Consider the following 27,219-nt stretch of genomic DNA (forward strand, 5'->3'; position numbering starts at 1 on the left):
ATTATTCACATATGTATGGTTATATGGTCAAGATCTTTTTCTTATAAAGTACTCTCTAAATACAAAGATTTTTCTTACATTGTGTGGTACATCTATATTCTTAACAATTCACTGCATTCAAATCCTTCCCAATATTATGTATATTAAATTGGCTATTAAAAATGACGAGGTTTGCAAAGAGAAGTAAATGTGAGGGTGTGGGGGCAAGCAAATAAGATGGTGCAAAGGAATTCTAATGTAGAAAAGTGTCCCAAAAAGTGTTACACTTCATTAGTCACTTACTATAATTAATTATAAAAAATATATTGAAGTTAAAAGTATAATTATTAAATGTTTTTTTAACCAATCACAATAAGTAATACATGGAGTGACACTTATTCAGTAATGATCATATGCCAGTAACATACAAGCTAGCTGCAAAAACAATGTCACGCTTTATTGCATTAGAAGCAATTTCCATTTTTTTGCAGAGCGCAGAATTACCCATAATAGCTGCAGCATTTTTAAACTCTCGGCACGTCTCGTCCAACCTGACAATGGTCCTTACTATCAGGCCTTCAGGAACATCTGTAAGCTCGCAGATTTCAGCAAATGGAGTACCCTGCATTCAAGAATAGAGATCAGCTGAACAATTGCTGCAGAAATCAATAATGAAAGAATGGAACTACATAGTGTTAATTTATGTAGAGGAAAACCTTTGCCCATTCATAAACCACTTCAACAAGACCAAATTTGAGATTTTGTTGAGCATACTCCTCAGGGTTTATTGGTAGATGAAAGTGGACTTGACACTCCCCAAGTCTTATTGCTGTCTTGTACAATCTGCGGAAGAAAAAAAATCTAGTCACAATAGGATTCATGTCCTGATTCCAGTTTGAACTTTAAAGATGCTAAAAGAGAAAAATGACACCATGGAGCATGTTGTCATAACAATTACTGAGGCCTTTACTTAGCATATGCCAGAGAGTGTTTCTCATAAAGATTTTATTGCAGAAAATAGACAATTGCAAGTTACCTATGTCTCGCTTCAGACAGCTTTGGTGTGAGTGAAGGTTCAGATGTGTTCTTCTGCTGGAATACAAAAGCGGACATTAATGCAACAGCTTCTTCGGGTTCAAGTTCATCCAGTTGGTTCTCAAACAAGCACTCTGTACATATCAATTCCTCCCCAGAGTTCATCTCACACGCAACACGTCCCTTCATTTGAACAACAAGATCTTCATCGATGCACCCAATTTCCTTCAGAACATCTACCTATAGAGAGAGAAAAAACAAATAAAATCGAAGGCAGTGCAAGATTGAAAGCCAAAACAAACTAGAATAATAATAGCACTTATGGCATAAGTTAAAATTGAGGATAAATAATAAATATAGTATACCCGGCCCTGAAAGTCTGGCATCTGTTGAAGTGCTTCATCTGAAATTTTAAACTGAAGATCATCGACTTCTGCTGTATGTTTTTTTATCTCTTTCGCTAACATGAGGTGCTCTTCCAATTTGATACATCCATGACATGGATTCTGGGACATTTTCTCCAATAATCTAGTCCACTTCCGGTATGTTGCCACAAGTTCCACATCTCTCAACTTTAGATCTGGAACAAAATTAAAGCAATACTGACTCAAGTCTACATTCTCAAATCAGAGCAGGCTACTATAGTGTTGTATGAAAAAAGGAAGTTATTAAACCCAAATAAATATGGACAAATAAATAAGAAACTACTAGACCAGAAATGGATTTTATAATCTTATCATGCTTATTCATGCTTCTACAACTTTAACATGCCTTCCTCATATAAAACCTTGTAAAAGTGATGGTATTCACATGACAAACTTATACGACTATCGATTTTTTTCTTCTCCTTTTTCAATTTGAAATTCCCTTCTTTAGTGAAAGTTGACAAATTATCAAATATAAATCATCCATAATCCACAAAACAGTAATACCTTTTATGGGATCCAGGGCTGGAGGATACTTATTTCCATTTGATTTCAAATCTAGGAGCAGCTGAACTGTCTTTGAGTAAACAGAACTGCTAACATCTTCAAGAAGTCCAACTTGGTCAATTTTAAGTTTGCTACTGCATATGCATAGAAACTCTTTACTGTTAACTTCTCGGACTTCATAGCCCATCCCACAGGCAGAGCCACGATAGGGCAATTTGATATTGATGACACCTCTTCCTTTGCGAGAGGAAATGGATGTACTATATTCATCCCCAAGACCACGCCTTGATTTTGGCATGACAAAATAACCTTGGTCAAATGCATTGTTTTTATTCTGCATATTACTACTTGAGGCATTTTCCACAGGGGGTGGCATGTCAGGTTTTATCACAAACACAATGTACAACTTATTATTTGCAGAAGGAGTTTTCACAATCACTGCAAGCAAGTGATCCTGGTCCTGTATATCAATTATAATACAGGTTAAATGCATATTACACTTTTAAGGAGCTTCATATCATAACAAGTTCAGATCCTAGAACAATAAAGGCGGCAGCCTAACGCACAAGGCTCCAACCTAGTAGGGTCTAGAGAGAGTAGATGTATGCAGATCTTAAAACAATAAATGAAGATATTATAACTCAAACAGTACAGCCTTATGTGGAAGATTCATAGTGGAAACGTAAGTTAAGGACCACGATCATGAAGCGGTTGTAGTGTTATAAAAACATAAGTAGAGTTTCATATCCACTCTACTACTTCCTGCAATTATGTGGAAAATTCATAGTGGAAATGTAAGTTAAGGAGTATACAGGAAAATGTAACGCATCTAACATTTCCATGGAAATTTCAAGCTCTGGCTTGACTCCGGTTCCACAAAAAGGAGCTTAGTTTCATTGTTGTCGTCAGCCATGGGCCCGGCTGATGAACTAAAGTCATAATATATTGACTTCTACATATGATAAGAGTTATTCCATGTCATCAAACCAGCACATTTTGTATTAAAACTAAGGTGCAAATGGATGGACTGGATGGATTTGGATGGGGATTGTGATGGGTGGATAAAAAAATATGGGACATTCCACTCACACCCACCACTGAATTTCACACCCATCGCAGCTATCCAAAAGTGTAAATTTTTTAGATAGCTTATCCGAAAATGAAAACAACCCTTTTGGATAGGCTATCAAAGAATATGATTGGATGTGAAACTAAAAGGTGGGTGTTAATACTTCATAGAATTCAACAATATATGTCAGAGCCATTAAAATCATACTTAAAAACATCTAGTCAATCCATAACCTAACTTTAATGGATGGTTTTAAATCCATACATTTTAATGGATTGAATGGACGAATATCTTATCCATTTGGAGATGCTCTTTCCATTTTCAATGAACGGATTGAATGGACGGATATCCTATCCATTTTCAATCCATATCCTAACTTTATGCTTTTCCCACAACAATTTCACATGTGGGGATGGTTACTGAGATGAAGATGGAGGTTTGGATGGTTGATGTGATTTGGGGTTTTGGCTGTGAGTATTATGAGATGGGTGTCATGATGATGGATGCGATGGAGGTTGCAGACGGTGAGAGTAAGGTTAAATAGGGTTCAAAGTTTATAAAACTTTGGTGTGAGTACAAGTGGCTTGGGTGTAAATAGAATCCCCCACTTATTTTTCATGTTTCAAGAGTTTTCTTCTTGAGAAAAATTGCTTAAGCCAGTCCCTTTCAATTTGTTGGATGGAAGCATGAACAAGTTCTAATGCATCTAAAAAGTCAATGTTGCCAACTTAAAGATTGAAAATTGTACATAAATGTAAAACACAAAACTTAAGAACTCACTGATTCTGACTTTACGACTATAACTCTTCCAGTATTAAGAAATTGTTGGGCATTAGGGGACTGCAAAATTGCCTCTGATATCTGGTTACTGTATGTCTCAGCCTCTGAATACAAATCATAGTATTCTTCAATAGTTGGTTCACCCTTGATACATCTGAAATAAACAAATTATGCTTGAGAAACTACAGACAGATATTTTGCATCATAAAAGGAGGGTGGTTGTTAATGCTAATAGTTCTTTTGTTAGTCATTGTGAATCTTCCAAAATTAATACATTTCCTGATACGAGATCCCATCAAAGGGATACCTTATCCATCTGAGGTGACAAAGGACAGGGTCTTATGTATCATATGCAGATAAACAATTAAAAAACTTCCTTTCAACTTTCAAGCATACCAATGTATGTTAATATCATCTACAAATTAATGAACTCCACTCTCATCCATACTCCATAACACGTAAAATCCAAGCTGCATGATGTTTGGCATAGAAATATTTATACAATATTCAAAATCCAAGTACAACATATTATTTCCACTTATGTTTTAGCTTAGGTAGTAGATGCACTCCTGTCAATTTTTTTTTCATCGGATGCTCATAAAAGACCAACAGAAATGGAAGAACTATAATTCTATAACAGTATAATTTCAAATAATGCCCCAAAATAATTTCATACAGTAACAAAACCACTTCTCATGTATTATTATCTTTACTGCCCCAAAATCAAAGAAAGATGCATTCAGTCATCGAGTATTTCACCACCTACCATGGGATAAATTAGGAACAGCTAAAAGCATGAAAGAACATTATAGAGACAGCAAAATTAGTATTGGGAAGTAAGTCACACATCACCAGCTCCATTCTCCTAGGCATGGTTTAAATACCTGTTGGGCTACTTCTCTCATTGTCAATTGGTTTTGAGATGGAACCTTAACAATTAGTATTATGGAGAGACGTGAATTGAAGCCTGAAACAACAATAATGAAAAGAAGGACTGGATAATTGGCATACTCGATTGCTTTTGTAGGCTGATTAAGCTTTCGCTTCAAAAGCTGTTGCATTTCTGGAAGTTTTTTCTGAGCATGGAATTCAGCAAAACTTCTTTTAAGCATGTCCTCAACCTGCAACCCAGTTTCTCACCCAGGTTAGCAAGAATTAATTAAGAGGGTTGAAACCATTGATTAAATAACATCACCAGACCGGCCGCTGGCCAGTTCACTGGCTTAATCAACCCAAAAAACTAGTAGCATAAAATCTGGTCAAAAATTAGATGAACTAGTCACAACTGGTTAAGGGTGATATTAAACCAGTTTGAAAAAGTTGTTTTGAAAAAATTAAACTTATTCAAGAATATTTTTTTGGTCCAAATAGAAGCCCAATGCCAAGCTACGAAGACCCACACATATATTTTGGTAGATTAATTTCTAAGTTATGAAAGTTGTGAAGAATTACTTTATCAGTTATAGAAGTGATGAGGAACTGTTACTGGTCATTAGGAAGAATTACAATGATTTATTTCATGAGTTATAGATAGCGTAAGGGCTCTTCTACAGCCTAGAGTTCCTATAAGTATCTTATGTATGTACTGTAGAGTTTGTGTGGCAGGAAATAAAGATTACACTGTGTTAGGCACTCGGGTTAATAAACCAGAGCTAGCTAGTTAGTTAATTAGTTGTGTGGTTAGTTAGTAGAGTGAGATAGTTTGATAGATGGAATTGTAGAGGAGAAGCTTCATTGAGTGGTTTTGTTAGTTTTCGAAAACAGAGCTTCAGCTCGTTAGGCAAAAGTTAGTGAGGCCTTTGTAAATAGGAAACCATTGGAAGAGATATTCTCCTATTCAGTTCTGTTTTCATTTCTGTTTGAACAATAAATCTTTTCTTTCAATTCTCCATTTCTATTGTTCGATTCATATCACAATGTCTTTTCTATTATTCTGCCACTCTATCAATATGTTCCTACAGGATTCCAGTTAACAGATGTGTTAACTACAAGGTTCCATACAGAGGTTCCAAGCTCTTACCAGCAAACTGAAAATGATCATTCAGCAGCAAGAGGGGAAGTGCTGAATGATCCACATTATTAATTATTGTAGATAAACTAACATTTATTTAGAACAGATTATTTTTGACTTATTTTCTGGCTTTAGTTTAGGCAAGTAATAATTTCCTTTGTCTTTGTAGTACCCTGTACGGTGTTAAATCATTCAGAAATAACATTATTCACCTTTTTTCTCATTCGTCTTCAGAATAGCAGAATGGTAGGAACTGGAATGAGGTGTGATAATACTAATATTCACAAGCCAATTTTTCCCTATTCTGGACATATATTAAACTGATATCGGTATCAAAATGAAGGATTACATATTGAATCTCACTCTTACTCCCTAATCATGGAAAGCAGAATATTGCAAGATAAAAGAAAATATCACAGGTAATTTCACCTATCTGCAATAGTCCACTCTTACCTTTCCTCACAAAACTAAATTACCCTTTTCCATTTTCGGGATTTCCATCTTAAAGTACTTCCACTAACTACTTGAACTCTAACAAGGTCATTTTCCTGTTATCCTCCTGCCACATGAACAGGTGGTCACGATTAGAACTCCCTTCCCTTGCTGAATCAGACTCTCCCCTCTAACCGTATGAATGCAAGGACAGATTCCCTGCTTTACCTCCTACCAATATTAAAGTACGCCATTGTGATGGGGGATGCCTATCGGAGTACCTTACAACTTCAATACACAATACTCACTTTCATGTTTTTCATAAATTATTATTGATAAGTGTATCTCAATATCATAGAGCATGATATTTTGTAATGAATATGATTTATGATAGATCATTACGGCATCTTATGATCTATGTAGCCGACCCCACCAAGTAGGATTAACGTTTAGCTGTTATTGAAGTGTATCTCAACTAAATTTCAATAAGTAAATGCTCAAAGAAGCCTTCATAAATTGAGATACAACTTGTTATAACTGGTTTTCCAAACAAAAGTTAGAAGATAAGAGGATATAAGGACAGATTCAAGATCAATAAGATCTTGAATGGAATTTTGTATTTGATTTGTAGGATTAGATTACAAGGTTGAGTTATCTCCTTCCTTGGAAGAGAGTATTCCCTAACTGATTTCAAATAAGTTCCCTTTTCTTATTTTCTTTAGAAGTAACTACCCCCACTACTCTATCCTTTATTTATAGACATACAACCACCCCCTTAACCCACTATAACTGACTATTTTCCCTCTTTTATCATTTGTCTCCTCCTCACATAAACATTTTTTATAGGAGGTCTTACTCTATTCCTATCAATACCCCCCCCCCCCTATAGGAGTTTCATGGCATTCTTTCAGATTAAGAGGAATTCTGTTAGAGTTGCTAGAGACCACTAACTTGCCTTCGTGCTATGATTAGATCTTGGCAGATCTGTTGCAGCTTGGAATCTTGCTGAAATTCTAAATTTCATTCCTCTATATCCCTTACTGAAATCAAAGAAATAGATGCAAACATTCCCTTCCTAGATAAAGCATCTGCAACAAAATTTTCTCTTCCAGGCTTGAATTGTACCTCAAAATCTAGACCAATTAGCTTGACAACGCATTTGAATTGTTCTGCCATGAATAATTTCTGATCATTAAGGAATTTGAGCCTCTTTTGATCAGTTTTGATGATGAAATGTCTACTCAAAAGATAATGCCGCCACTTCTGGACAACTTGCACCAGGGCCATTAATTCCCTCTCATACACAGACTTCTGTTGAGCCCTCCATGACAAACCCTGACTCTAGAAAGCTAAGGGTCTACCTCCCTGCATCAAAACTGCCCCCAAGCCCTTGCTAGAGGCATCTGTCTCCACAACAAAAACTTGAGAAAAATTTAGTACTACTGACAGTGGGAGATTAGTCATAGCCGTCTTGAGGCATTCAAAGGCTTCACCAGCTTGATCATTCCACTTGTAGCTATCTTTTTTTAATAAGTCAGTTAGAGGTTTGGCTAATTTGCCATAATCTCTAACAAACCTTCTATAGTACCCTGTAAGCCCTAAGAACCCTCTCAATCCTTTGATATTCTTAGGCAGTGGCCAAGAACTGATAGCCTCCACCTTGGACTGATCTGTCTCCACTCCTTTACCCGAGATAATGTGACCCAAATACTCTAGTCTTTCCTGAGCAAATGTGCATTTTTTTCTGTTGGCTTTGAGGGAATTTTCTTGCAATACATTCAATACCTGCTGCAACTGTGCCACATGAGTAGGAAGATCCTTGCTAAATACCAATATATCATCGAAGAAGACCAATGCAAATTTTCGTAGGAAAGGCTTCAATATGTCATTCATCAAGGCCTGAAAAGTAGAAGGAGCATTGGTGAGGCCAAAAGGCATGCCCACAAACTCATAATGCCCCTCATGAGTCCTAAAAGCCGTCTTTTCTATGTCCTCTTCCCTCATCCGGATTTGATGGTAGTCTGACTTTAAATCCAACTTAGAAAATATCTTAACCCTACCCAATTCATCCAACAATTCCTCTGTGATAGGAATGGGAAATTTATTAGGAATGGTGATTTTGTTGAGGGCTCTATAGTCTACACAGAATCTCCATCCTCCATCTTTTTTCTTTACTAGGATAATGGGGCTGGAATATGGGCTGATACTTGGCTTGATCACCCCTGCTTCAAGCATCTCCATCACAAGCTTTTCAATCTCAGTCTTCTGGTAGTGAGGATACTTATAGGGCCTCAAATTTGGAATGTCAGCACCCTCCTTCAAGTGTATGGCATGATCATGCCTTTTCCTTGGGGGAAAGCCTTGAGGATCCTTAAACACTTCTTGATACAAATCCAACACTCTATCTCTTTGGAAATCTCCTGTTCACTGAACTCCATAGATTCAGCTTCTACACACTGAAGCATCCAACCTTCTCCCTCTTCTTTAAGAATTTGCATAAGGGCCCTAGAGATAATTGAGTTTTAGTTAATGCTGGACCTCCCCTGATTATATGTACTGCCCCATCCTTGTTGAGAGTTAATTCGAATCTACCAAAATCCGCTTTAATTTCCCCCAAACGTGCCAACCATTTCAAGCCCAATACCAAGTCCATCCCTTCAAACCAAATAAATAGAATTCTTGAATTATTTCCAATCCTTGCAATAGCAGTTTCAACGGAGTACATTTTCCTTGACAATATATTTTGTACCCATCCCCTAATTCCACTAAATACCTAGGGGTAGGTTGTACAAGAAGTTGTAGCTTGTCCACCAATTCTGAAGAGAAGAAATTGTGGGAAGCCCCACAATCAATTAGTATCAACACCTCCCTGTCTCCTAGATTTCCAGAAACCTTCCATGAATTGGTTGAAGTAGGCCCTGCCATAGCATGCAGTGATAATTGTAAAGATTGCAATGTGGCACCTACGGGGTAGGTGGTACCTAGGGGTAGGTTGTACCTTCCCTTGTAATATGGTCTTCTTCTCTTCTATCATGATTGCCTTTTTGGATCACTTTAGAAAGATTGGGATGTTCGTAAAGTCTCACCTCAGCCCTGATTTCATCCTTGAGGCCATTCAAGAAAATTCCCTTAACAAATTTAGGGTCAATTTCTCTTAGGGCCCTCACATATTTCTCAAATTCTTCAACGAAGTCCACCACAGTCCCCAATTGCTTTAGTGCCAATAATTGCTCAAAGGGATTCTGCACCATAGACGGTTGAAACCTTCGTACCACTACCAATTTGAATCCTTCCCAAAATGAATGAGGATTGCACCTGCTCCACCAATGATACCAACTGAGGGCTTTTCCTTCCAATGCCAGCAGTGTTGCCTGCACTTTTTCTGCATCAGTGACCTCCTTCAATTGAAAATATCTTTCAAGCCTATGAGTCCACCCAAATGCATCATCCCCCGAGAAAATTGGAATTTCCAATTTCCTCCACCGTTCCTTCCCATGGTTACCACGAATTTCATAATCCCCTCCAATTTCATTGGCTTCATCATGAGAATTGGTCAATTGAGCAATTTCCTCCTCTAATCTCTTCAACTTTGCTTCATTCAATTGGATCCAATCCTCAGCGTTTCTAGCCATTCCTCTTGTAGACACCATGCGCAATCACCACAGAAGCGTGTTTAATCAAGGCACCAGGTCGATGCTCTAATACCAGTGTTATAACTGGTTTTCCAAACAGAAGTTAGAAGATAAAACGATATAAGGACAGATTCAAGATCAATAAGATCTTGAATGGAATTTTGTATTTGATTTATAGGATTAGATTACAAAGTTGAGTTCTCTCCTTCCTTGGAAGAGAGTATTCCCTAACTGATTCCAAATCAGTTCCCTTTTCTTATTTTCTTCAGAAGTAACTACCCCCACTACTCTATCCTTTATTTATAGACACAACCACCCCCTTAACCCACTATAACTAATTATTTTCCCTCTTTTATCATTTGTCTCCTCCTCACATAAACATTTTTTATAGGAGGTCTTACTCTATTCCTATCACAACTACTTAACATTTTAAATTGAGTTAAGGTCTAGAGAGGCCAAGTGTACGAGACTCACACCTAATAATTTGGAGAGGGTAAATATACACAGTCTTACCCCACAAGTAAAGTTGTTTTCAGGATTTGAACATGTGAAACAACCTTACTATTATGTCAATGTTCACCCTCAATTTTACGTACTTCGGGAGTAAAATTTAATGATCTGCACAATTGAAGATGTTTAGATTGGAAAATTACATGTATGGCTTTTCATGATTTAGAGGAAGAAAGAATCATTTATGACAAGATCTCAAATTAGAAAGAAATTTAAATTATCACCAACATGCCCCTCCACTCAATTATTGCAACATTATTATTTATTAATTAAGGTAATTGTAGATATTATTGGGATGAATAGAATATTGTGGAGATAACTAGAAGACTCTATATGTGATTAAGATTAAATATATGATTATCAAAGGCTCATTACGTACAAATCACTCAAGCCATTCATATAAACAATTTGTCCCTTTCAAGTTAGTATCAGAGCTCACATCCTATGGGTCTGACAAAAAAATGGGGAAATTTTAATCGTTCTATTATACTATATGTCTTGTCAATTAGTCACTATCAGGGATGATTCGTCGACTCTGGTCAAACTCTTCCCTTGTTCTTTGTCCAATAGCTCTTTAAATAGTCATGTTATTCATCCATTATGTCACAACTATCCCTCAGCACTCAACCCCAAATATTCCGATGACTAAAAGAAATGACAACTAATCCAAAAAACAAAGCAATACCACAAGTAGCTTTTGTAGGGAGCACTCATAAAAATATTTTGTCATCCAATAAATTCAAGGAGTATTTGCGGTTCAAGGCGACACAACAAACTTCATCATCCACAACCACTATGACTTATACTGGTAATTCTACGATTTGTCTCCCTCAATCATCTCATGTCGGATCCTGGATATTGGATTTTGAAATCACATAGCTAGTAGCCCCTCTATTTTCTCAAAATTATCACTACCCGAAATATCACAATATATCACTGTTGTAGCTATACTAGAAACTGGTAGTTGTATAGGTAACTTATTGAAATAGACTTGTTCGGTAAAACTAGCTAAAATTTGTTAAATGACTAAAAAGAACATATACTATTTATTTATTTACTATTTGTTTAGTTTTTATTAATTAAATTATAATTATTAATTGAAGTAATTAGATACATGAATAAATAAATATTAGTAATGTGGTAAAATAATTATTAATTTTATAATTAAATAAATATATGAACTTGATAAATGTATTAGTCATTTTATAATTATATATTTAATCATATACATAATTTGGTAAAATACTAGTAATTATTTATAACAATTATTTATATATTTAGTTATTTAAAATTGGTATTTTAGTGTAGTGTAATTAATGTAATTTGGTAAATTTTAAAAGATCAAAATTGACCAATTAATTATTGAAAGCTCTTATGGTTTTGAAATGCTACTTCAAGTATTTTTCTTAAAACTAGCTTTCAAACGCTACAAGCTCCCTCTTTAAAAGCTAAAAGCTCATTTCAATGTTCGTTTATCGAATGGCTCTAGTAGCTTATTGACTGAATTAAAAAGTTATAAGCTACCTGAAAAGCTACAAGCTCACATTGCCAAACAACGCCTTAAGAGTTATTAGAGTAGTGTTGATTATGCATTATAGTTAGCCTTTGTATTCTTTCTTATTATGATTCAACTCCTATAAATATGGAGCAGTTATTCTGTATTCACTAACAATTGAATAGAAACAGATTTAGTTTTTGTTTCTCTCTTTTCTCTTCCCTCTCTCTTCTCTCTCTCTGATTTCTTCTCTCACTCTCATTTCTTCTCTAAGCTTCAATTAAGCTTTTCTAACATGGTATCTAGAGCTTCTCGTTCATGCTTTCGTTGTGATTGAGATTGAGATCACGATTCTTTGATGATTCATTGCAATTTCTCAGATTGAACTTCTGTCAATTTTGCTTGATTGAATTTCATCAAGATTCTTTGAAGATTCGTTACTGGTTCGTGACCTAGGGTTTCAGATTGATCTTCTACTTTTGTGATCTTCTTCTTGTTGTTTGTCGTGGAGTTGCATTTCGTCGCTAATTGTGTTGTTGGAGGTCGTTTTTTCTTACCGTTGTGTCGTTGATGTATTCTCTGCCATCATCGTTGTTGATAGCTTTTTTTTGTGAGATCGTTTGATTCGAGCACGCTACTGTTTGTCGTGATTTCTGTGTAGTCACGCTACTGTTCGTCGCGATTTTTGTGTAGTCATCGTCGTCGGTTGCTTCGTCTTTGGTAAGATCACTTTGATTCATGGACGGTATCATCTCTTAGCTTTGTTGCATTACCTATGGCCTCCTTTGCTGAATTGATTTGTTTCTTCATCACTATTATAAGCTGATTTTGTTTTTACAATGAATTGTGACCTAGATTTCCAATTAATTAGAATTGTTTCTTGCTGAATTTGTTGAGTTGTTGCTGGTTCAGTGTGTTGTTGATTGGTTCATTGATTGTTCAGTTTTTTATTCATGGAGGATTATATGTCTATATCGTCACCTCGTCCATTGCAGGTTGTTCCTCCTCAGGCGGTTTCATTCCCTCAGGTGATCTCGGCAAAGCTATGTGAGAAAAATTATTTTTTGTGGAAGCAACAGGTTGAAGCAGTTATTGCCTCTCATCGTCTTGAACGGTTTGTGGTTAATCCACAAGTGTCTCTACGGTTTTTATCTGAGGAAGATCGAGATGTTGGCCATGTGAATCCTGCATTTCTTCAATGGGAAGAACAAGATCAGCACCTTGTCTCTTGGCTGCTGCAATCATTATCTGAGAATATGCAATCCCGAGTTTTAGGCCTTCGTCATGCGTGGCAAATATGGGATGAGATTCACTCATTTTTTGACTCGTTGATTCGGGCTAGGAGTCAATTGTTGCTCTCGGAACTTCGTACTTTGAAGAAGGGCACTCAAGCTGTGTTTGAGTTTGTCTCTTGCGTCAAGGCTCTTGTTCACTTATTAGCTACCATCGGTGAAGTTATCTCTGGGAGAGAACAAGTTTAGCTAGTGTTGGAGGGTCTTCCTTCTGAATATTAGTCCTTTGTGACTTCGATAAATAACAGAAGCGAACCGTGTTTGTTTGTTCAGCTCGAATCTTTGCTCATGGCTCATGACACTTACTTAGAGCGGATTCATCTTCCAATCACTGAAACTTTTTCTGTGAATGTGGCTCATTCGTCTGTTAAGCCTCATCCAACGGCTCCTTCACGTGTTCCACAGTCGACTTATGATGTTCCTGGTTCGTCCATGCCTCATTCTCTTGTTCCACAAGGAGTTCATTCGAGTATTGATACATATGGACTCCATAACCCTTCCTCTCAGTTTCCTCATTCTTTTGGGAGAGGTAGAGGTCACTGTTTCGGCAAGGGAAGAGGAGGCAGATTTCAGTTTGGTAGAGGCAGAGGTGGTGTCAGGTGTCAATTGTGTCATAAACCTGGACATCAGTCCCTCCAGTGTTGGTATAGGTTTGATCTGGTTTTGGGAACACAACAGCAGGTTGTTTCGGCTCAGCATCCTCCAGCCCCATCCTATGCGGGTCTGCATGCTTCTAGCAGTCGTATCACTTTGTTCCTTGCCAGTATGGATTTTCTCAACCATCTGCCTCGTATCCTCCTGGTTATCCTCAGGCTTCGAATTTAGGTCCTGCCCCCATGCACTCCTCCTCGCCTTCTTATGGAGTTCTTCCTCAGCAACCACGACCATGGATTCAGTCTCATGCAAAGGTTATAGAGCCACATGTCTATAATTCTCAGCTTTGGTATGCAGATTCAGGAGCCACACATCATATTACTTCTAATGCTTCGAATATTATGCATCAGATTGATCTTTCTGGAGCAGATCAGATTCACATGGGAAATGGTTCTGGTGTTCCCATAACAAGTATCGGTGTATCCACTTTTTCTTCTCCTTATGTCCCTGCCCATACCCTTACTTTTAATAATTTGCTTTTGGTCCCTTCTATAACTAAGAATTTGGCCAGTGTGCGTCAATTTGCTAAAGATAATTCTGTTTACTTTGAGTTTCATTCTCACTACTGTTGTGTCAAATCTCAAGTTGATGATACTATCCTTCTAGAAGGGACTGTTGGACCTGAAGAGTTGTATGTGTTCAACAATCTTCGTCTTGTTGTATCCGAGTCTACCTTCACTACTAGTACAGATAGTTGTGTCAAATCTTGTTGTTTCGTAACATAAACATTCGAGAGATGATACTTTGTACTCTTTGTGGCATTCTAGGCTAGGACACCCACATGAAGGGGTTGTGAAACATGTTTTGAAGTCATGTAATATTCCTCTTATGAATAAAAGCAAAGTTGTGTCTTGTGATGCTTGTGCTTTGGGAAAATCTTATCATTTACCTTCACAACCTTCTCTTACTGTTTACTCAACGCCCTTTGCTTTGGTATATGTTGATCTGTGGGGTCCTGCTCCTATTGTATCTGTTTCGGGTTATAGATATTACATGTCTATTGTTGATTCATGTACTAGATACACTTGGTTGTTTTTGTTGAAGCAAAAGTCTGAGGCTATCACTTTCTTTAAGCAATTTCACACTGTGATTCAGGTTCAGTTTAAAAGTCTTCCTAAATCTGTCCAAACAGATTGATGTGGGTAATTTAGACTTTTTGCTTCTCTTTTGAGCTCTTTTGGCATCCATCATCGTGTGATTTGCCCGCACACTCACTATCAAAATGGTGTGATTGAGCGAAAACATAGACATATTATTGAAACAAGTTTCACTCTGCTTGCTCAAGCTTCCCTTCCCTTACAGTACTAGAATCATGCCTCTGATATGGTTGTTTGCCTCATTAATAGGATACCTAGTCAGTCTTTTCATGGTGGTGTTCCGTACTATTGTCTTTATAAGTCTTCTCCTGACTATACTTTTCTTAAAGTGTTTGGTTCTTCTTGTTTTCCTTGTCTATGACCTTATACCAAACATAAGTTGCAACACATATCTGAAGAGTGCACTTTTCTGGGGTATTCCTCTCATCACAAAGGGTGCAAGTGTATGTCCTCTACGGGTAGAGTGTATGTCTCAAAGGATGTTATTTTTAATGAATCTAAGTTTCCTCACTCAGTTGTCACCTCTTCATTCCCTTCTCCCTCTTACTCTACTAGTGTTAGTATTCCTCTTACCGTCTTGTCTGATACTTTGTCTTTGTCAAATCCAAACACTACTCCGTCTCAGTCCACTCTAAACACTATTTCTGGTTCTAGTCCTTCACTTGGGTATGTTCCTCTAAACACTACTCCATCCCCGTCTAGCCTAGACACTACTCACTCTCCCACAGTTTTGCCCTTGTCGTCTGAGGGTGTGTCTCCTTTGTCTCCAATTGTGTCTACATCCTCTTGCTCCTCTTCGGTACCCCACACTGTGTCTGTTCCTCCTCATAATTCTCACCTTATGCTTACACGGTCTAAAACATATCAATCTACACACCTTCCTGCTCCAAGTGTCTTCACTGCTTACCTTCAACCCAAGTCTGCCAAGGCAATCTTGTCTTTCGTGAGCGGCCATCTGCCATGGATGTTGAGTTTGATGCTTTGATGAAAAACCAGACTTGGACTTTGGTTCCTCTTCCCTCACATCGTGGGGCTATTGGCTGTAAATGGGTGTTCAAGGTGAAACAACATCCTGATGGTACTATTGATAAGTATAAAGCAAGACTTGTGGCTAAAGGGTTTCATCAGAGAGTTGATTTTGATTATCATGAGACAATCTCCCCGGTGGTGAAACCGTCACAGTTAGAGTGGTTCTCACTTTGGCTCTAACTCATGGTTGGGATATTCAGCAAATTAATGTTAACAATGCCTTTCTTAATGGAGTCTTGGAAGAGGATGTTTACATTTAACAACTAGAGGGGTTTAGAGTTGTTGATACTACTCTGGTGTGTAAGTTGAACAAGGCTATTTATGGTCTTAAGCAGGCGCCGAGAGCAAAGTTTAACAAGCTTGCAGGAACTCTATTGTCCTTTGGGTTCAGGAAGTGTAGGTGTGATCATTCTCTCTTTATTATGATGAAACTCACTTGCAAGCTATTTGTCCTTTGTTATGTGGATGATATTATTATCACAGGTATTTCCTCTTCCCTTATCAAACAACTAATTGATAAAATGAACTTAGCCTTTGCTTTGAAGGATCTAGGTGCCTTGGACTACATTTTGGGGATTGTGATTCAGAAACATCGCAATGGTTCTCTTCTCCTCACTCATTCTAAGTACATTAAAGACTTGCTTCAGCGGTTTCATATGGATGATGTGAAGAGTCTACCTACACCCATGGTTGCAGGGTGTAAACTTACTAAGCATGGTAGTAATTTTTTGGAAGATGGAAAGCTATATCGCTCTCTTGCTAGTGCTTTGCAGTATGTCACCATTACTCGGCCTGAGATATCCTATAGTATTAGCAAGGTGTGTCAGTTTCTCTCTCAACCTCAAGAGGAACACTGAAAGGCTCTTAAAAGGATTCTTCGATATCTTAATGGCACACTTTATCATGGTTTGTTGTTATGACCTGCCACTTTGTCTCATCCTCTTCCTCTCTATGCTTATTATGATGCGGATTGGGCAGCGCATTCGGATGACCGGAAGTCTGTATTTGGTGCTTTTGTTTATCTTAGTCCTAACCTTGTCTCTTGGTGGTCTAAAAAGCAAGAGTGGGTTGCTCGTTCAACTACTGAGGCTGAATACAATAGTTTAGTTGTTGTTGCGAGTGAAATGCTTTGGATTCAAAGTCTGCTTCATGAGTTGCAGTTTTAGGCTACTACTCCTGTCATCTATTGTGATAATATGAGCATTGTTTTACTCTCCAAGAATCTGGTTCTACACTCTAGAATCAAATATATTGAGTTGTACCTTTTCTGAATTCGAGAAAAAGTTATCAGCAAACATCTTCTTGTTGAGCATGTTTCCTCTGAACATCAGGTTGCTGATATTCTTACCAAGGCTCTCTCCTCATCTAGATTTGTTATCCTCAGAGACAAGCTTCGGGTTACAGATGGTTTTTCTACTCAACCTGCATGGTTGTTTGGATGGCTCAGGATTCAAGGGGAATATTAGAGTAGTGTCGATTCTGAATTATAGTTAGCCTTTGTATTCTTTGTTATTCTGATTCAACTCCTATAAATATGGAGCAGTTATTCTATATTCACTAACAATTGAATAGAAACAGATTTAGTTTTTGTTTCTCTTTTCTCTTCTCTCTCTCTGATTTCTTCTCTAAGCTTCAATTAAGCTTTTCTAACAAGAGTCAAAACTGTCAGCGTTGATCAAGCCACACCTTTCCCTACTTAAATTTAAATTTTGTTGTACTCATACCTAATTGTCCGATTTGCTCGCGGTTAGTCAAATCACCCGTACTTTTAATTGTTCTATAATCTCAACTAATAAAATAACTCATTTACTATACATGATTCAGTACTCGGCAGACAATTGGCGTAGGAATTGAATCACAAGGCCTATATTATTTTCAACATCCTCCTCCAGTTGCTTGTGTAAGTATAGATTCTCCATGTCTCATCCATCATCACCTAGGTCTTCCAAATATAAATAAATTGAAGAAAATGGTTCCTCATCTCTCCAATTTGAAGTCTTTAGAATGTGAGGCATGTTAGCTTGATAAACATGTTGAAGCTTCAATTCCACATATAGCTCATATTCAGTCAAATTCTCCTTTTGATTTGGTTCATTCAGATGTCTCGTTTAGGAAGCACTTTCGTATCTAGGGTGGCGTCAGGCTATGATTGAATAGATGATAGCTTTAGAATCCAATCACACTTGGACTCATGTCCCACTTTCATCAGAGAAAACTACAATAGGTTGTTGATGGGTCTTTGTTATCAAAGTAGGCCAAATGGTTAGGTTGATTGTTTAAAAGCTTGATTAGTGGCCAAGGGCTATACTCAACAATTTGATACTGACTATGGTAAGACTTTTCCTCCTATTACCAAAATACCTTCTGTCCAACACATCTTGTCCATGACAGTTATGTGTGCATGGCCCTTGCATCGATTGGACATCAAGAATGATTTTCTTCACAAAGAGTTGTTAAAAGAGGTTCATATGGAACAACTACTTGGTTTTGTTGCTTAGGGGGAGTCGCATGGATTTATGTTCAGGCTACATACATCTTTATATGGCATTAAGTAGTCTCTAGGGCATGGTTTAGTAGGTTTAGCTCTATTCTCCAAAAGTTTGGTATGATCTGTACTGAAAAAGGCCACTTTGTATTCTATCACCATTCCTCCTCTAGTCAATGTGTTTATCTTTAGTTTATGTTGATGACATTGTTATTACTAACAATGATCACAGTGGAATCATATGTCTCAAGCAACATTTATTTCAACACGTCCAAACGAAAGACTTGGGATCTTTGCATTACTTTCATGGCATAGAGCTATCTTGATCACACGCATATATTGCCATATCCAGAGGAAGTATGCTCTAGATATCCTAAAGGACATGGGAATGTTTGATTGTAAGCCTATTGATACTCTAATGGATCATAGTGTTAAACTTATGTCAGATCAAAGGAAACCATATTCAGACCCGTGGGGATATCGAAGACTTGTAGGTAAACAAATTATTTGACTATAACTAGACTAGATATACCATTTGTTGTAAGTTAATTCCTCAATTCATCGCTTGATAGTCACTGGGATGCAGTTGTTCGAATCTTGAAATATATTAAAGGATCTCCTGGAAGAGGATTGGTTTATGATAACAAAGGTCATATTGATATTTTCGCCTATTATGATGCAGATTGAATGATTGCCCAAATGACAGGGAGACAACTTCAGGTTATTATGTTTTCATTGATGGTAACCTTATCTCATGGAGAAGCAAGAAACATAATGTTGTTGCAAGATCAAATACAGAGGCAGAATACAGAGTTATGTCTCTTGCTGTAGGAGACCCCGCTTGGCTCAAACATCTTTCTCTAAGTTAAAGTTCAGCAAAGTTGAATCTATACATCTCATTTATGATAATCACACAACTTTATATGTTAATCCGGTCTTTCATGAACAGACGAAGCACATAGAGGTGGACTATGATTATGTTCGCTAAAAGGTTATTGTAGGGAAGATCTATACTTCATTGGTGAATTCCAATGGTCAATTAGCATATATCTCCACTAAGTCTCTTCAAAGTCCAAGAACATCATATATATGTGACAAGATGGATGCGTTCAACATATATGATCCAACTTGAGGGAGAGTGTTGAGATTATCGAGATAAAGACAGGATTGTCAAGATAATTATAATACTCTATATGTGATTACTATTAAATATATGATTATCAAATCATATCATGAACTTATCATTTTGATTTTATTTCCCTAAAATTAAGGGATTCATGTATGGACTCTTCTACTATAAATAAAAAAGGCTAAGGACATACAAATCACTCAAACAATTCACATAAACAATTTATTCCTTTCAAATATAACTTCATCGGTATTGTTAAAATATTTTAGATAAAGGACAGAGTGATTGACATTTATACCTTCAATTCTTCAACTCGAAGAAGATGTAGGATCATAATATAGGTTAGCCGAAATTGAGATTCAAGACGAGTTGCACTTCCAACAGTGACATGCTTTAAATCGCTCTCTTCTGGGAGTTCATCACGGCACATTAAAATAACAGAACCAATCTTATCAAGTCCTCTTCTGCCAGCACGACCTGCCATTTGAGTATATTCTCCTGGTAGTAACTGCCTAAATTCCTTGCCATCAAACTTCCTTAGAGTATCAAAGACTACCTACAAAAGAATATAAATACAGTTTAGTTAAATGAGACCATGTCATATCTAAAAAAGTTGGTCATAAGAAGCTTTTCTACAATTGCAAGAAGCTAACAAAATGTAAAAGCAATCACTTTTTCCCCTTATGTGTCTAGAATTTTTCATTTAAAAGTTAAAACTAATTCTGGATGTAGGTCATTGCGAATATAGTCAAATATGTAAAAAAGAGACATTGTGTGCAAATTTAGTTGCCATATGCATATAGACCGTGTTAGAGAATATCAGTTAGTAGAATTAGTTGTTATATTATAGTGCTAGCCAATACTAGCAGTCTGCTTGTCCTGACTTGTATGGTATGAAGATATGTTCTTTGTACAGTAGGGAGACTGCCCTGTACTGCATTGTACTATTCTAGTTAGCTTATAGCCTAAGCTATCATACCTATAACTCTATAAATAGAATTAACTATCAATTATTAAGTTCAGACAATTCTAATAATAACAGAAAAGTGAAATTTCAGTTATCTCTTTCTTTTTCACTTGTTGTCTTTACATACCATGTGTACTAATAAAGGTTATTAGCTTATTAAAAAATTTACTCCCCACCTGGAGTGGTTTCTATATCAAAGAAACCATTTCATAAACCAGTATTGTCCAATAAAACTATTTATAAATAGGTGGATATATATTATATTGTCCTTCCACCTCAGAACAATTTCTCATTTCGAAGATTGACAAGTGGTATTAGAGAAGTGTACTTCACTATAGTTTATTAGTTTAGTCAAGTGTAGTACAAGTTCGTTATCCATTAGTTGAGCAAGGGTGTAGCTAGCTTAGATCCCTATAAATATATTGTACCTCATTCCTTGTTGATTAAGAAATCATAAGAGAGAAAAGCAATTTCACTTTCTCTCTCTCTGCACTTCTACCCTAGTTTAGGTTACTATTCTTACATGCCATCACGTCAGCTATGGCTACTGCTACTGATCCTACCTCTACAGAAACACCTGCACATACTTCTGTTGTTCCTCTTCGATCGTCATGACCGTCATTCACAGTTCCTCTTCCAACAATGAAGTTAATTGAGAAGAATTTTCTGGTAAGGAGGCAATTCAATGAAGTTGTTCTCATATCAAATCGTGCTTTTCAGTTTGTTCAAATTCCTCATTAATTTCTTACTGAATGTGTATCCTGCATTTTTGAGCTGGGAAGAACATGGTCAGATGATCCTTTCCTGGTTGTTAAATTCACTTTCTGACGAACTGCAACCAAGACTTGTAGGATGCAAAAGTTCGTGGCAGCTATGGGAAGAGATACATGATCACTGTCAATGCAAAAGTTTGTGGCTGTTAAGAAAATACTACAGATGAAAGCAAGTTGTAGGCAATTGTGTTCAGAGCTTCATTCAATTGTGAAAGGATCGAGCACAATTTCTGAGTATTTTATGAGGATCAAGGTAATTGTTGATGTGTTGATTTCCATTGGTTCACCAATTACTCATTCTGAACACATCAATGTTATCCTGGATCGTTTATCTGGAGAATTTCAAATGGTCATAAGACAGTTGAAAGCTGAATGAGCTTCTGATGGTGAACGATCTTCAGTCATATCTTCTCACCTTTGAGGCTCGTCTTGAACATAATCAGAACAAGTCTATTTCCGTTTACGCTAGGATTCTATTTGACTTTTGTTATTGGCCTATAAGTAGGACCATTCTTTTGTACTTGTGAAAATAACATCATTACATCATATTAATATCACTCTTCTATTAATTTGATTCTCTGTTTTCTTTCTTCCTTCTTTCTTATTACCTAAAACCCTCCAATTTAGCAGTTTGTTCTTTCTAGTTTGGACTTTCTTTCAGGGATTTCCTAGGTCAGCAAGCAGAGAGATTGAATAGCTCTTTCTATCAATGTGATTTTCATTTTTGCTTTTTGTATCCAAGAGTGATATGGTATTCTAGTTCTCTGTAGTGTTTCTTTCCCTCTGAACAAACTTCATTTATCAAAACAGAGTATCAAAGACTACCTACAAAAGAATATAAATACAGTTTAGTTAAATGAGACCATGTCATATCTAAAAAAGTTGGTCATAAGAAGCTTTTCTACAATTGCAAGAAGCTAACAAAATGTAAAAGCAATCACTTTTTCCCCTTATGTGTCTAGAATTTTTCATTTAAAAGTTAAAACTAATTCTGGATGTAGGTCATTGCGAATATAGTCAAATATGTAAAAAAGAGACATTGTGTGCAAATTTAGTTGCCATATGCATATAGACCGTGTTAGAGAATATCAGTTAGTAGAATTAGTTGTTATATTATAGTGCTAGCCAATACTAGCAGTCTGCTTGTCCTGACTTGTATGGTATGAAGATATGTTCTTTGTACAGTAGGGAGACTGCCCTGTACTGCATTGTACTATTCTAGTTAGCTTATAGCCTAAGCTATCATACCTATAACTCTATAAATAGAATTAACTATCAATTATTAAGTTCAGACAATTCTAATAATAACAGAAAAGTGAAATTTCAGTTATCTCTTTCTTTTTCACTTGTTGTCTTTACATACCATGTGTACTAATAAAGGTTATTAGCTTATTAAAAAATTTACTCCCCACCTGGAGTGGTTTCTATATCAAAGAAACCATTTCATAAACCAGTATTGTCCAATAAAACTATTTATAAATAGGTGGATATATATTATATTGTCCTTCCACCTCAGAACAATTTCTCATTTCGAAGATTGACAAGTGGTATTAGAGAAGTGTACTTCACTATAGTTTATTAGTTTAGTCAAGTGTAGTACAAGTTCGTTATCCATTAGTTGAGCAAGGGTGTAGCTAGCTTAGATCCCTATAAATATATTGTACCTCATTCCTTGTTGATTAAGAAATCATAAGAGAGAAAAGCAATTTCACTTTCTCTCTCTCTGCACTTCTACCCTAGTTTAGGTTACTATTCTTACATGCCATCACGTCAGCTATGGCTACTGCTACTGATCCTACCTCTACAGAAACACCTGCACATACTTCTGTTGTTCCTCTTCGATCGTCATGACCGTCATTCACAGTTCCTCTTCCAACAATGAAGTTAATTGAGAAGAATTTTCTGGTAAGGAGGCAATTCAATGAAGTTGTTCTCATATCAAATCGTGCTTTTCAGTTTGTTCAAATTCCTCATTAATTTCTTACTGAATGTGTATCCTGCATTTTTGAGCTGGGAAGAACATGGTCAGATGATCCTTTCCTGGTTGTTAAATTCACTTTCTGACGAACTGCAACCAAGACTTGTAGGATGCAAAAGTTCGTGGCAGCTATGGGAAGAGATACATGATCACTGTCAATGCAAAAGTTTGTGGCTGTTAAGAAAATACTACAGATGAAAGCAAGTTGTAGGCAATTGTGTTCAGAGCTTCATTCAATTGTGAAAGGATCGAGCACAATTTCTGAGTATTTTATGAGGATCAAGGTAATTGTTGATGTGTTGATTTCCATTGGTTCACCAATTACTCATTCTGAACACATCAATGTTATCCTGGATCGTTTATCTGGAGAATTTCAAATGGTCATAAGACAGTTGAAAGCTGAATGAGCTTCTGATGGTGAACGATCTTCAGTCATATCTTCTCACCTTTGAGGCTCGTCTTGAACATAATCAGAACAAGTCTATTTCCGTTTACGCTAGGATTCTATTTGACTTTTGTTATTGGCCTATAAGTAGGACCATTCTTTTGTACTTGTGAAAATAACATCATTACATCATATTAATATCACTCTTCTATTAATTTGATTCTCTGTTTTCTTTCTTCCTTCTTTCTTATTACCTAAAACCCTCCAATTTAGCAGTTTGTTCTTTCTAGTTTGGACTTTCTTTCAGGGATTTCCTAGGTCAGCAAGCAGAGAGATTGAATAGCTCTTTCTATCAATGTGATTTTCATTTTTGCTTTTTGTATCCAAGAGTGATATGGTATTCTAGTTCTCTGTAGTGTTTCTTTCCCTCTGAACAAACTTCATTTATCAAAACACAAAAAAGCATTAGCAGTCATTTGTAAATGATATGACAGCATAGTTTGATGATCAGTCAGTCATCAACCATAGAATTAGTAGAGCTAATAAAAAATTCAAAATTATTAGGCTTAGTTGAAATTTTTGAGGTAAAAGTCTAAAATGCATCTCCATCTTCAAAAAAATCAACGAAAAAATACTAACCGTTCTAGCAGGTGCATTGACTCCCATTGCAAATGTTTCCGTTGAAAACAAGATCTGGAACAAAAACAAAGAGAAGCAGTCAAAACATCGATCTTAGAATAATTGAACCTATGGCTCTCAAAATATAATGTTGTTTTTTATCTTGGACAAACAGTGTGCTTTTATTATAAGGTTGAAAATGTCATATGACAAGATGAAAATTCCATGTCACCTTGATAACACCACGGCAAAATAGCATTTCAACAACTTCCTTTACAATTGGAAGAAGACCAGCATGATGTACACCAATCCCTCTACGAAGAAGATTTTGAACTCGAACAACCTGTATACAATGTAATTAGAGGCCCAGCTCAGACAAAGAAATGCTAAGCTATACAACAAACCTGTGGTAAATTTCGGTCAGATCCCTTTAGCCGTGAAAATGCTTTGTCACAGAAAAGACGGATCTCACTTTTCTCTGAGCTACTAGTGAGGTCAGTTCCAGTCATACTATCAGCTGATCTATCGCAGCGATTCTTAGAAAAACAAAATATAACCACCTGCATTTCCAAATCAAGATCAAAATGCAAGATTAATATGATAACAAAATAATAAATAGAAAAACAACAATGATTTGGCTCTCTGAAAAGACAAGTTTTCAAATACAATAACCGAATCTTAGTCCCACTAAGTGAGGTTAGCTACATGGGTCAAACAATGTCATAATGTTGTCATAAATCATGTTCATTGACAAAGCATTAATCTTTAAATTTTTCCTACTCGTTTCGCCTATGGTTTTTCTTGGCCTCCCGCTACCTCTACAAATTAGACTATTCTCCATTAAAGCTACTCTCCATACTGGCTTCTAATGATCTCCTCCGCATATGTCCAAACCACCTAAGATGTGATTCTACCATCTTTTCTACAATAGGAGCTATCTAAATTCAAATGAGTCATAAAAAATTGCCTCTATTGGGTCGTTAGTATTGTTTAAAAACATGTCAATTGGGTCCAAAATCATCAGATTAATAACAATTGGTGGTTGGCTCATCAGAAAATTATTTGGCCATGCCAATTGTCACATCAGCAAATAGAAGCCATATGTCAGCACTTCTTATTAGGAACTCCATCGTACTTAGTGATTCGGAGCTAATAGAATAAAAACTTGAGGACCTAATTAAAACAATTAGATTTTAGGGACTCGATAAAAAATAGTTTATTTATGATGGACTCTGTAATTTAGCATAATTATAATAAGATCGATAATAAATAAAGATATAGAAGAAGAAGAAAAGAGCTTCCAAGTCCTATTAGAAATGTCTTAATAAAAAGGCATTCAAAAACAGAGAATCACTTGAAAGTTAAAGCATGGTAGACAAAATGTAGCAGTCAGTTATATAACATAGGGAAAATCACAAAAAGGAACTCAGTGAAAACACTTCTTCTAAATAGTCACACACAATTCATTAACCCATTAAGTGACCAATCATTGCTAAACAGAAAATGTTTTTATCGACAAATTCTTTTTTGATTTTCCGTAAGGTATATTAATTAACATAGTCAACATACAGGCAACAATGACTTTTTGGAGAGTTTGTTGATAAGCATCAACCACATTGAAGCTTCCGCCCTCCAATTGCTTTGGCCATTGCCATTATTCTGATAGCCTCTGCCAGTTCCAAAGAAATTTCCTCCATGCTGTTTCACTCGAAAGTTATTTTCACGTTTTTGAACTTGAGCACTGTTATAACCTGCTGAAGTCCCTGGCTTTGGTCCAGAACCACCACCAACAGTCAAATTCCTTTTTTTTGAAGCATCTTTAGCTGCTTTCAATCCCTGAGGCAGAAATGTTTCATTTTCACAAATTGTGTACAGTTCTCCAGCAGAAAAAAGGCAGTGCTCCAGTGGAACAGGTCTTTTTGTTGTCCTGATGGAAAAATTGATCATTATAGCAAGAAAAACAGTAAGACGATAAGAGAATCAAGAGAAACTTCATAACTTCTGCTTTATACACTGTTATTATAGATTTCAGTATTATAGCATCACTCTTTATGATGGCATATCAACAAATCAATGAAACCAACATATGTTAAAAAATAATAGAACCTACTAAAATATATCGACATCAATCATCTTAAGTCAATAAGAAATATAAACCTAAATTTCATGGAATGAGTCTGCGTTTCGATTAGCTTATTTTGCTGTGATTTTTTTTCCTTTAAAATAATTTTATCCAAACATACACTAAGTTTTCAAGTGATAGATACTCTGCTGTTTGAAATACAATACAGCAAGAAAATTTAACTACTCACTGCTCAGTGTTTGAAATACAATACAGAGGGAAAACTTAAACTACTCACTGCTCAGTGTTTGAAATTGAAGGAAATCACAAAGAACATATCATTAAGTTTCCTTCTTTAGACTCCAAACTTTAATTTGTGCAGTGTAAAATTTCTATAGAGAGTACCAATCATGGCTTTATTATGATTATGATTACTAAATATCTTATCTTTTTTAAAGATTCTTGCATATTTCCAAAAAGGTAAATATTTTTTTAAAGAATATCTCATGCTGAGAATATTTTTAGCAGCTAAATAACCCTCAGTAGAACATACTTCATATGTAAGATAGAATCACTACTCACCCTGTAACCCGGATGTCCTTTTGTTTTGTTCTGCCAATCCAATCGGCAAATTCAACAGTATTAGGTACCTGCAAAATTATTTTAAAGAGATAAAATTAAAAGGGATGGCACAGCTGAAAGCCAACAAAGATGGGCAACATATAAAAACAATTGAAAGAACTGAAGATGAAAATGAGTCATATATACTCAGTCTTAAATTTTGACTAAGGGGAGAAAATAAAAACTAGATGCTCTTATGCACAGCCAGCATCTTTAGTAGCAACCAGTACCACTCGACAGATTTTAGGAGAACA

The 27,219-nt window shown here is 36.3% G+C and overlaps 1 protein-coding gene across 2 annotated transcripts in view; it reads right to left on the reverse strand.

The window, feature by feature from the left end:
- The window catches only part of LOC109334403 (DExH-box ATP-dependent RNA helicase DExH11), a 32,611-nt gene continuing 5,742 nt past the window's right edge, over window positions 351–27,219 (reverse strand). For both annotated transcript variants that reach the window (XM_019570162.1, XM_019570163.1), the window contains 13 exons: window positions 26,927–26,994; window positions 25,852–26,209; window positions 24,687–24,842; window positions 24,515–24,625; window positions 24,304–24,357; window positions 19,860–20,117; window positions 4,807–4,916; window positions 3,796–3,949; window positions 1,947–2,406; window positions 1,380–1,594; window positions 1,016–1,254; window positions 696–822; window positions 351–601 (listed from right to left, as the gene is read on the reverse strand). In XM_019570162.1, coding sequence (XP_019425707.1) covers window positions 389–601; window positions 696–822; window positions 1,016–1,254; window positions 1,380–1,594; window positions 1,947–2,406; window positions 3,796–3,949; window positions 4,807–4,916; window positions 19,860–20,117; window positions 24,304–24,357; window positions 24,515–24,625; window positions 24,687–24,842; window positions 25,852–26,209; window positions 26,927–26,994 — 2,523 coding nt within the window. In that variant the 3' untranslated portion in view covers window positions 351–388. The remainder of the gene's footprint in view (window positions 602–695; window positions 823–1,015; window positions 1,255–1,379; window positions 1,595–1,946; window positions 2,407–3,795; window positions 3,950–4,806; window positions 4,917–19,859; window positions 20,118–24,303; window positions 24,358–24,514; window positions 24,626–24,686; window positions 24,843–25,851; window positions 26,210–26,926; window positions 26,995–27,219) is intronic.

The sequence above is a fragment of the Lupinus angustifolius genome, chromosome LG19 (assembly GCF_001865875.1).
Source record: "Lupinus angustifolius cultivar Tanjil chromosome LG19, LupAngTanjil_v1.0, whole genome shotgun sequence".
Lineage (NCBI taxonomy): Eukaryota > Viridiplantae > Streptophyta > Magnoliopsida > Fabales > Fabaceae > Lupinus > Lupinus angustifolius.